The 12,241-nt window shown below is 40.1% G+C and overlaps 1 protein-coding gene across 1 annotated transcript in view; it reads left to right on the top strand.

The window, feature by feature from the left end:
- The window catches only part of DNAH14 (dynein axonemal heavy chain 14), a gene marked incomplete at its 3' end in the record, with an annotated part of 442,814 nt that overhangs the window by 238,146 nt on the left and 192,427 nt on the right, over nt 1-12,241 (top strand). Inside the window, exons 42-44 of the mRNA XM_082252323.1 lie at nt 1,750-1,864; nt 3,676-3,905; nt 11,729-11,845. Of these exons, the coding sequence (XP_082108449.1) occupies nt 1,750-1,864; nt 3,676-3,905; nt 11,729-11,845 (462 nt within the window). The remainder of the gene's footprint in view (nt 1-1,749; nt 1,865-3,675; nt 3,906-11,728; nt 11,846-12,241) is intronic.

Below are 12,241 nucleotides of genomic sequence, written 5' to 3'. Positions count from 1 at the left end.
GCCCTCAGGTCAACCTCATGAAGTCTGTTTCTGATTGTTTGGTCAGAAGCATTCACACCAGTGGCCTGCTGGAGGTTATTTTGTAGGGCTCTGGCAGTGCTAATCCTGTTCCTTCTTGCACAAAGGAGCTGATACTGGCCCTGTCCAGCTCTCCTAGAGTAACTACCTGTCTCCTGGAATCTCCTCCATGCTCTTAAGACTTTCTGGCAGTGGCACATATTGATGTGCCATCCTGGAGGAGTTGGGCTGCCTGTGCAACCTCTTTAGGGTCAAGGTATGGCCTCATGCTACCAGTAGTGACACTGACCCTAGCCAAATGCAAAACTAGTGAAAAACAGTCAGAAAAGATGAGTATGGTAAAGAAATGTCAGTGGCCTCCACCTGTAAAACCATTCCTGTTTTGGAGGTCACCTCATTGTTGCCCATCTAGTGAACCTGTTGTTAATTTCATTAACACCAAAGAAGCAGAAACTGATTAACCAAAGAAGCCGAAACTGATTAACAACCCTATCTCCTACTTTTTTTTAGCAGTGTAAAGGAAAGCAAAGTTGATGCACGTCCATCACCATGCACCTAACCCATTTAGACTTACCACTTCTTATTTATTACTAATGTTAAAATACAGTTGGTCTCAAAAGCTATTCATGTGATCTAACTGTGCCTCCTGCAGTGAGGAACAGGAATAGATCAATAAGAAGTCTCTAAATCTACTGCATCTATCTCTGAACACTTACTGTCCTATTAATCTGTCACCTAAGACTACATGAATTAATCTGTCAACACACTATATGATAGTCTTTGCAAGCCTGTATTTAGATCTCCAATGTCTTTCTTATTATCTATTTGTTGTTTGACTGCTTCATCTGTTCTCCGAAAAGTCACAAATTTTCCTGTACCCTCTAATTACAAAAAAGTGCTAGTACTATTCAAAGTACTGAAAACCCAACATGTTTTGACTTAACTGGATTTGTCAGGGCTGAAATAGTGCAACATATGTGAAGAGTTTAACAAAAATGTATAACGGCGGCTATTCAAAGAAACTCCCTCTATTTATAATGGCACTTATATCAATGTGATGACATCATCACCACGAGTACACAACATCATCATGCTATGTATGCACGGAATGCACGCACACTGACGTCCCAAAGTCAGTGTGTATTTCTATTTATTGTCATCAGTTATCTTCTATTTTTGCTTGCGCCTAAAAATGCATGCTACAGTTCAATGGGAGAGATTTACTAATACTGGTGCACAGAGAATCTGTTAAAGCTGTGCATAGTAACCAATCAGCTTCAAACATAGACTTTGACATTAAAACCTAGAAGCTGATTGGTTACTATGCACAGCTGCACCAGATTCTGTGTGAACCCCCAATGTCACCATCTTATTTAGGGGCATACTGGTCTTAATTCTCATTGAATAAGTAGTTACAGAAAAATCTCGCTTGTAATCTGGTTTTGGATGCATCTGCAAAATTGCAAATATGTTAATATACAGTATTTTGTTTTATAAATAGGATTAGATGGTTAAGGTGCCTATGTTAGTGGCGACCTAGATATACTCATCATTTATAAAGCAGTGATTGAGAAAATATTGAGGATGCAGCACAAGGTATGGCTAGTTATGGGGAAAAGAGCAGCCCACAGGCATAACTTCCACAGTACAGGTCTTCTTTAAAATGGCACTGCAATTACTATAGTTTGGTGAAGAACCCAATATTTGACCACTGATATTTTTCCATTACAGCAACAGATGAATTAAAGGAGAAGCTCAGTTCTTTACCAAACACTTATGAAACCCACTCCGCCGCCAACACTAGGACATCGTACTCTCCAAGCCTGAGTGAAGGTCTACAAAAAAGGTTAGAAAACAATAGACACGTAAATTTAAGGATATACAAGGAAACTTACTGCATGTTTGAAGTAGCCATTGTTGCTGCCTGTGTCCCCACTGGTGACATTCACTGCCAGACTGCTGCAAAACTGTCCAGCAGGATATGAGTGCTCAGTGTACACAGGCTGCCTGACATCCTCAATGCCGTACTCACATCCTGCCAGAAGGTTTCACAGCTATGCACCGGCCTCTATTCCAATTGGTTCCATATGCCACTATAATTCCCCTTTTAGTAACTTTCTTTGGTTTTAATAAAGTTCACTGAGTCATACTAAACAATGGGGTTGATTTACTGAAGGTAAATAGTCTGTGCACTGCAATTGCACCCACAAGTGCACTTCAACCTCTATGTGCAGTGTACTGTCTATTTCCCTTATGATTAACATCTCTAGAAGTTCTCTATGAAGTAGCAGACCATCACTTTTTGAGTTCAGGTGCACTTCAATAAAGCTGCAGATGATTCTATGAATAAAGCCCAGGGTAAAGGTGATACTGGTAAGGGTTGCAGCATGTCTTAAGGGATTCTAGAGGGTTAGTAATGAAAGCTATGATTTATATCAAGATCTGCAATAGTGTTTGCCAAAATTAATGCAACATTGACAAAAATGGAAACCTGTACTAGTCATGAAGTTTTCATGCTAAGTGCAGGTTTGAGGTTTGAGCCCATTAATGGATGGATTTACTTTAAGCTAAAGAAACTCCATGGTAATTTTTTGATGTGAAAGCTCCAATAAAACCAGCTAGAGGTTTGAATAACTTTGCCAGTCTTGGACCCCTGGGTAATGTCCTGTTTTTTTTCCCTTAACTACGTGATCATTAGACAGATTTTACTAGCGAAAAAAATTATTGTAAACTGTACAGTGGGATGTTGGAGGAGTTCTTTTGCAGGCTTAGTGTTGATTAAAGTCACTTACATTCCAACCATGAGCACATACTGGATTGTATAATTTTATATCACCATTAATCCTTGATTTTTAAATTTAGTTCATCACTGAAGCATGTGAATCATCCCTTAAAACTTTGTGTTATTCCATATTTAACTGGAAACCTGTAGTAGGCATTAGAGTATGTAAACCCAACATTTCATATTCCTGATATGTGCTTGCTGTACCATGTGCTTGTATGAAAAAGTATCCTGTTCTCTTTGTTTTGCTTCCTTTGTGGGGAATTCCTGGTGTTCCCGTCAGTCCCTCTGCTTTCCTATAACAAAACTGACCACACTAAGCAGTAGAACACACTATGGTCAACTCTCTAACTATGCTGGGAACTCAGGCTGCTTTCCTCCAATGTTCAGACTTGTCCTGACACACACCCCCTGCACAGCCTTCACTGGGAAGTTCAGTGTGCTGGTGTTCCTCCCTCCCCTGCTCTTATGCAGCTGAGAATGGATGGAATGTGATCACCTATAAAAAAGGGAGGGGGGGTTATAATGTGTTTTTTTTTATTTTATATCTATACACAAATGTTTTACCTTTCATTTATGTTTTAAACTGAATGGGTTGTTTTACAAGGTGAGGATTTACATACACTTCAAGGGTTCCTTTGGTGAACTCTTCTTCTGAAAATACACCTCACCTAGCTTTTATGCTGTGTGCTTGAAACATATTTATTTCCTTATATATCTGGAACAAGTACTCAGATTAGGACTCATGACCTCACCCTAATCCATTTTCTGTATATTTGTTTCATTTCATTCAGAGGCAACTAGGAAATTTGCATATTTTGAAGGTCAGCAATGTCAGCTTTCTTATTTCTCTTCATTTTTACATTTATCTGTAGAGAAGAACTCAAATGGTTTTTAGAGAAGCACCCGGAGAAGCTAATTCCTATGCTGGGGAAGTTGTATATATTTGCATACACATGGGCATTTGGAGGGGTTCTAACCCGCGAAGATGAGCAGGAAGGAGATTCTCTCATCGGATTAAAGGCTAGAGATGAGCTCCTGGTCAATGTGACATATGACTTCAGCAATTTCGTTCATGATTTGTTTGAAGGAGAACAAGCCCGTGGTAAGAAACTGCTTCCAGTTTTTTGTTATTAGTATCTATAACAGTAACACAATTATCCCATTCCATGCACGGATCCTTCTACTTTTATTACCCTAACCAGAACTCCTTGTTGCCTACATGATCAAGCCAAATTTTGCAGCGTCAGTGTTTATCAGTAATCAGGAACCATGACCACAGGATATGGTTCCAGTAATCCATGTCCTTAGTCTGCTTGTCTTCAACAAACTGTTTGCGGGCTTTTTTGTGCATCATCTTTGGAAGAGGCTTCCTTTTGAGACGACAGGCATGCAGACCAATTTGATGTAGTGTGCAGCGTATGGTCTGAGCACTGACAGGCTGACCCCCCCCACCCCCTTCAACCCCTGCAGCAATACTGGCAGCACTCATACCTCTATTTACCAAAGACAACCTCTGGATATGACGCTGAGTACATGCAATCAACTTCTTTGGTCCACCATGGTGAGGCCTGTTCTGAGTGAAACCTGTCCTGTTAAACCGCTGTATGATCTTGGCCACCGTGCTGCAGCTCAGTTTCAGGGTCTTGGCAATCTTCTTATAGCCTAGGCCATCTTTATGTAAAGCAACAATTTTTGTTTTCAGATCCTCAGAGAGTTCTTTGCCATGAGGTGCCATGTTGAACTTCCAGTGACCAGTATGAGAGAGTGAGAGCGATAACACCAAATTTAACACACCTGCTCCCCATTCACACCTGAGACCTTATCACACTAATGAGTCACATGACAACAGGGAGAGAAAATGGCTAATTGAGCCCAGTTTGGATTTTTTTCACTTAAAGGTGTACTCATTTATGTTGCTAGCGGTTTAGACATTAATGGCTGTGTGTTGAATTATTTTGAGGGGACAGCAAATTTACACTGTTATACAAGCTGTACACTCACTACTTTACATTGTAGCAAAGTAAAAAGAGGATAGGTATATGACCACGTTATCCTAGAATCCAATCATGATCATGCCTATTAATGGGACTTTGTAGGGTCTGGCACTCACAGTAATAGAGGTAAGCATATATAAAAGAAATAAGTTTATTCAAAAAAATATTAAAAATAGTAAACATCAAAAATAGTTCAGACAATATATCATCATAATGAACTGTAAGGTGTCCTGTGAACTGCCAGTTTAACGCGTTTCGCAGACTGGTATAACCAGTCACTGCTTCGTCAGGAACACAATAGGCGGTTAATTCACCTTTACAGACTTCAAGAAAAGAACAAAAGAAAAAATCACCATAGATATACAGTTATATGTGCAATAAATTTAGTGTATGGGAAATAACACCATACCTACATCATATAAATGCATGCTTACCATACTTCATATTTTAAAATCATCAGTCAAGTACTGGTTCAACCAGGTATGCCTCAAGACCATCAGAAATCACAATCCCAAGCCGTCACCCATAGATGGGCTTGGGATTGTGGTTCAATAAACGTATTTCTTTTATATATGCTTACCTCTATTACTGTGAGTGCCAGACCCTACAAAGTCCTATTAATAGGCATGATCATGATTGGCTTCTATGACCACGTGGTCATATACCTTTCCTCTTTTTTTCTTTAGTATGTGAACCTGGAATGTGGGTTCGGTACTATCTTCAGAGTTGATACTCTCTATTATTTAACATTGTAGCAAAGTGTAATTTCTTCAGTGTTGTCACATGAAAATATTTAATAAAATATGTGAGGGGTGTACTCACTTTTGTGAGATACTGTATGTGGCTTTTATTTGGTACATTGGTTTAATACATTTCCTGAACATTTCTTCTATTATACGATGACAAAAGACAAAGATGTAAAAAAAAAAAAAAAGTTAAGTTTTTTTAACATAAAAGTTTTTAATAATTGGCTTTAAAACTTTTTAAACTCATATTTTTTATTCACTGTATTTCACTGTGACAGCTGCAGTGTATCAGTTATTACTTTCCCTCCATCTGTGCAAGAGTCCAGAATATAGTGATGGGAGGGGGGTTTTCACAGGTTATCAAAATGTGGAGTAAGTCATTACTTTAGTCCAATTGGCCTGTATTCGCAAAGATAGAGATCCCCAGGAGATTACATTCACCCAGGTTGAGAAATCCAAGAGAGAGAAGGACAGAGCAGGGAGAAAGACAGCCAATGCATTTCGAGATCATGCAATCCCCCTTCATCAGTGCTGAGTGAAATGGCAGAATGTTAAATGAACTCAACAATACTCTTAACCTCCCTGGCGGTATGATTATTTCAGATTTTAGGTGCTGAAAGCAGGACCATTATTTTGCATGTAATTCTTTACCACTTTACCACCGGAGGATTTTGCTGTCTTGCGTCCAGGCCACTTTTTGCGATTCGGCACTGTGCGACTTTAACTGACAATTGCGCGGTCGTGCGACACCATACCCAAACAAAATTTAGGTCCTTTTTTTCCCACAAACAGAGCTTTCTTTTGGTGGTATTTGATCACTTGTGCGATTTTTACTTTTTGCGCTATAAACAACAAAAGAGCGTAAATTTTGAAAAAATAACAATATTTTTCACATTTTTTTATATGAAATTCCCCCCAAAAAAATGTAAAAATGTAAAAATCTAAATTTTTTTAAATTTTTGGCCAATTTGTTTTCTGCTACCTATGTTTGGTAAAAAAAAATCACAATAAGCGTATTTTGATTGGTTTGCGCAAAAGTTATTGCGTTTACTAACTAAGGGAAAGATTTCTGTTATTTTTGGTGTTTTTTTTTAACGAGTAATGGCGGCGATAAGCGATTTTTTTTTTGCGGGACTGCGACATTGCGGCGGACAGATCGGACCCTTGACTGACATTTTTGACACTTTTGGGGTACCAGTGACATTACTACAGTAATCAGTGCTATACATGTGCACTGTTACTGTAAAAATGACACTGGCAGGGAAGGGGTTAATTTTATTGGAGAGGGAGGGGTTAATGTATACCTGGTGCTTACTAACGTGTGTGGGGGAGGTGACTGAGTGACACAGGGACAGATCGGAGGTTCAGCTATGCTGAACACTGCAATCTGTCACTCCTTGTCACTTAGGAGATCCGCCCGCTCTGTTTACACAAGCGGGCGGATCTCCAAACTCGATTCCCCGACGATCGGGGAAGAGCGGCTGTGATCACCGCTGCTCCTCCCCTGGCCGACTCCCGCTGTGACTGAGGGGAGGAGTACGGCGACGTAGATCTACATCGCTGGACGGGAACTAACCACTTTGCCGCAGTAGAGCTCGAGTGAGCGGTCGGCAAGTGGTTAAGGACGAGCAGCCCAAACCTACTACTTACATAAGATTTTTTTTTTACTGTGCGTTCTTCTTTATAACATCTCAGGTATGACAAAGTTTGAAACACAAAATAATAAAATTTTAATATAATAAATAACTATAAATAAGTTAAAGTATATATATATATATATATATATTTATGGATATATATATATATATATATATATATGTATAGATATATATATATTATATATATATATATATATATATATATATATATATATATATATATATATATATAGTATATATAAACACATAATATATACATAATTACTATATATACATAAGTACAGTAAAACTGCAGGCAAAGGCGCTGGAGGGCACTGGAGAAAGGACTGGGGGGCAAACTAAGGTCCATTTATTTTATTAAGTAATTTATTCGTGTGTTTGTGTGTTTTACTTTTTGAATTTGCCACCGGTTCCACCCCCCTGCGACGCAACGCTCACAGGGAACGGAAGCAGGGGCACACAGCATCAGGCGGAAGATCCGGCCGCCATACACTGCAGGAATACATCATGGGATCTCTGGGACAAGTGAAGTAACCTCTTCCAGGATCCAGCGATTTCTCCCTGGCGGTACCCCGAGTGTGACTTGGGGTTACCACTAATGGTAATGAAATTCCACCTCGAGCCACACTCTGGAATACCGCCAGGGAGGTTAAGCAAACTAATATGCAGGCAGAGGATGTTATAGACAACAGTCAGTGCTGGTATTCACAGTAGGTTGGCTGACCTTTCCCTGATTGTTATAACCAATTGGACAATAAAGACTTTGGACTCCTTAGGATTTTAAATTTTGCTCTCTCTTTGACCTATTACACTTGGATCCCTCTGTGTAAGCACAGTGTCAGCTCGGGCAGGCAGGTTTTTTTTATGAACAAATCCATGAGCTTGAAGTGGAACTTCACCCAAAAGGGGAAGTTACATTTATTTGCACCTCCTTCCCTCCTCTGCCACATTTGGTTTTGACTTCTAGTCAGATCACCCTGGCGATCCGAGTGGAAGTTCACCTCAGTCTTCTTCCCCCGATAGAATGTAGATTAGAGTTGCCTTTGCACAGGCAACTGTGCTAAAGAATGTTAATCTACAAACTGAAGGCAAGTAGGTTCTAATGGTACCTTCAGACTTTATGCTCCTCTTGCCAACATGTGGCCTACAAATGCTTAGAATGCAGCCTGCTCTGCTCCGGACTTTAAAAGCGAAGTATGGTCTTTTAAAAAATAAACATTCATATTCACCTAGGTGGAAGCAGCATGGATCCAATGCTGCATTTCCCCCCCCCCCCCCCCCCAGCTTCTAACACTGAGAACTTAATGATCAAACACCAGTAAAAAAAAGTAACTTTTGGTCACCAGCTCTCTGCTCTGTCCCTCCAGAGCTTACTGGAGGGCTGAGCTGGGAAGGGGGCAGAAACAGCTGGCTCAGTCTCCTAGCTATTTTCTGAGAGTCTGAGCAAGCTGCTTGTCTACATCTGGGTGGATCCCAACTGTAAAGGTGGGTGGATCCTGACTGAAGGAACTGCACTCATGTGATCCCCAGAAGTATAACCAAAATAGCTTTGGGTATACTCCTGTTGAGTGCCAGCAGCTGTGACAAGCTTTATGAATCAAACCACTAGCTGTCTGTGACAACCACAGTCCAGCACTAAGTACCAGAGCTGAAATGATCAGCTACTGGCCTTCTGACCATGCTACAGACTGCTCCTTATGTGCACTGTGTAGCAGAGCATTCAGAACACAATTTGGATATCTTTCAGGGACATATATCAAATCTGTTGCACAGAAAAGAAATGCTAAACAGGAGTAGTAAAACAGATAATGAAATTGATTTACTGTAAGCTTACAGCTTCCTCAGCTGCTCCTAAGCGGCACTGCCATAGAATAAAACCTGACCCTGACCACTTTTTTGGGTATCTGTTTGGAGTGAAAAATCTGTTTCATCGCCAATGACCTGTCACAGACCTGTAAAAATCTGTTGCAGTTGACTGCCAAGGATTACAGGCTCAGGGGTCTCATATACACAGAAAAACTATAGTATAGACTTTTCTGATTGAGAAACAGCATAATTTCAACTAATAGGGGTTGATTTACTAAAGGCAAATCCACTGTGCACTACAAGTGCACTGCAAGTACACTTGGAAGTGCAGTCGCTGTAGATCTGAGGGAAAGATCTGAAATGGGTGGAAGCTCTGCTGATTTCTATCATCCAATCATGTGCAAGAAAAAATGCTTTTTTTTTTATTTTCCTTCCCCTTCAGATCTGCAGCGACTGCCCTTCCAATGACACTTGCAGTGCACTTGTAGTGCACAGTGGAGTTGCCTTTAGCAAATAAACCACATAGTGTCACAAATTTTCTCTATAAATGTCCTCCAGTGTACCTAGTGAGGATTTGACGTGACATTACACGTGACATCTGTTCTGCCACCCCCCTGCAATGGTAGATCACTACTATAGTGTTCTCTTAGTGGCTGTAATGAGAAGTAAAAAGTAAAATTTTAGGTATATATAAACATTTTTTTTTTCATTTGCTATGAAGTAAAGAAGGGTGAACCTCTTTTTTATTTTTTTATTGTAATTTGTGTCTTGTGGGATATTTTCTGTTACTTCCTGTCCTGTAGACTAACAGGAAGTTACAGGAAGTGAGAGGATATCTTTGCAATGTGAGGGATAGCGCAACAGTTGTCATGGGATCAAATGTTGTAGGGTTTCCCTTCTATTCCTGTTCTGGTGGCAACTCAGAACTTTGGATACACCCTCACTCACTGACATAAAAGGATTGATAAGCTGCAATTTATTACATTTTTGTCCTTGGGCTTAGATAGCTTTAAATACATTTGTTGTCTGTATTCACTTAAACTTTTGTCTGAATGAGATAGTTTTGCAATCATCTGTCCAATATGTAGATTTCCCGTTCTTTATGGCAGATATATCTCATAGAAATATGAATCCTAAGGACTTGCAGTGACCCACTTTTCTCTCCACTCACAAATTTTCTCTACAGTGAATATGCCCCGAGGATATTGCCACCTTTAACTTTTGCTTGATTGTCACCTGAACAGAACTGTAGCTACCAGATGACATTTGTCTAATGTCCTGACACCTTTAAAGGAAACTTTTCCTAGGAGTCACATTAGGGCTGAAGTGCTGTCCCATCACTCTGTAGGCACCGGATGCCTGGCTCTCATACTCATCCCTCTAGTTTTAGTACATTGATTCATTAACCCAGGACAATTATAAGAACTTCTGACTTTCCTGATCTGCATTTCTGTTTCAGGTCAGGGACTCAGAAATTGAGTTTGAATCCATGGACCAGTATAAGAGCCCGACAACTAGTCAGACAACTACCATTTTCAGCATAAATAACAGCTGCCTTTGATTTGTTGTAGTGCACGCATGATTACCAAAACATGCTTTGATGTAGTCCTTCAATTTAAAAGAACATGCCATCTTCAGCTTTCTGCCTGAAGATGAAGAACCTGTCTAAGTGACCACTCCCATTATCTGATTGTTTTTTGTCTCCCTAATGATTAGATGCTTTACAATAAAATCCAGATACCTAAATTCCGAGTTATGTGTAACCTATGGCAGTAACGTGTAGTTCCTCATGTGTGGGGAGTGGGTGGGCCCGCATGAATTGCTGTCACACTGCCTACTGGTCAGAGGTGTGTACTGTAACTTATTAGTTCTTAGATGTGGTGGCTGCTTTTGTTTTTCCCATGCTTTTGATCCTTTATTTTCACCTAGGGATACTGTGAATAACACACTTCCTATGGTGACCACGTTCACTCCTGCACCCCATCTATAAAGAGAGCCATGGTTGCCCCTCTAGGACAGGATGATAGACATGCCTTTGTCCATCTCCATTACACAGGGATGGGGACATTGGCATTTACAGAAAGAAAATAAGATTGTTTTATGTCTCCTGGTAAGCTCACAGGAAGTGAAAAGGTCAATGCATTTTTGTGAAAACAGCAGGTATTTTCTGCATTTGCTAAAAATGCTCTTAAAGAGGTCTAGGCTCCTTCAGAAAAAATTAAGTCAGCAGCTAATACTATAGCTGCTGATTTTTAATATTAGGACACTTGCCTCTCCACGAATCCAGCAGTGTCTTCACCCCAGCCGATTTTTCCATTGGCTATCAGGTGCTGCCACCGCCATTGCTTGTGAGGGTAATTCGCAGTGAAGCCTTGTGGCTTCACAGCTGGTTCTCTACTGTACATGTGTGAAGCGCGCTGCGCTTTGTGAATGGCCAGGAGGAGGGGGGTCAAAACCAGGTGCCCTCTCCCTCCAAAAGGTGCCAAATGTGACACCGGAGGGGGGGGGGGGCAGATAAGCTGAGCTTCCCCTGTTTGAAGGAGCTCCGCTTTAACTTCAAAAAAGAAAACGCATGCAGCCACACCACTAAGAAGTGGTAAGTCATAATATATTACATGATTGTTCTTAGCTTTAGAAATCCTTTCACACTTTTTGTTATCAGAATGTGCTTTAAGAACTTACACTACATTTATAAAGCGCTCATATTTTTTTTCCTTTTAGGAGTTCAGATACCACTAGGAGAGAGTTCAATCTTCAGTTATTTTGTGGATCTAAAAACCGGCAACTTTGTGCCTTGGCACAATTTAGTTCCATCTACAGAATCTTTAATCCAGAAAGGTAATGTTTCACCTGCACTTGATGCTAATGGAGTATGCATCATGTCTTTGTCTGTTTTATCTAAAGGGAAGTTAGAGTCATTCGGGTTTTTAAGAGTTAATGTAAATGTGAAAAAATATAGTATCATGCATATAACAAAAGTCCAAACAAATGTAACATGTATCAAAAAGTCCTTCTGTGTTTCAGAACTGTTCAATTTGCACAGATCTTCTATACATATCACACCTCGTGCTTATACAAAAAATCACACAGCCATCTTCCATCAACCAGTAATTCCACCACCTCTACCCAGCACAGGGAACTTACCAGACTATAATGACCTCTTTGTTACAAGAAGGTCATAAACGTAAGAATACACTCCAAGCTCCAAGTTTCTTATAACCACTGCTGAATGTA

Source organism: Pelophylax lessonae, assembly GCF_965119305.1.
Source record: "Pelophylax lessonae genome assembly, chromosome: 3".
In the NCBI taxonomy this organism is placed as follows: domain Eukaryota; kingdom Metazoa; phylum Chordata; class Amphibia; order Anura; family Ranidae; genus Pelophylax; species Pelophylax lessonae.
The sequence above is the reverse complement of the archived record's forward strand: the minus strand, read 5'-3'. Positions and strand labels throughout refer to the sequence as shown.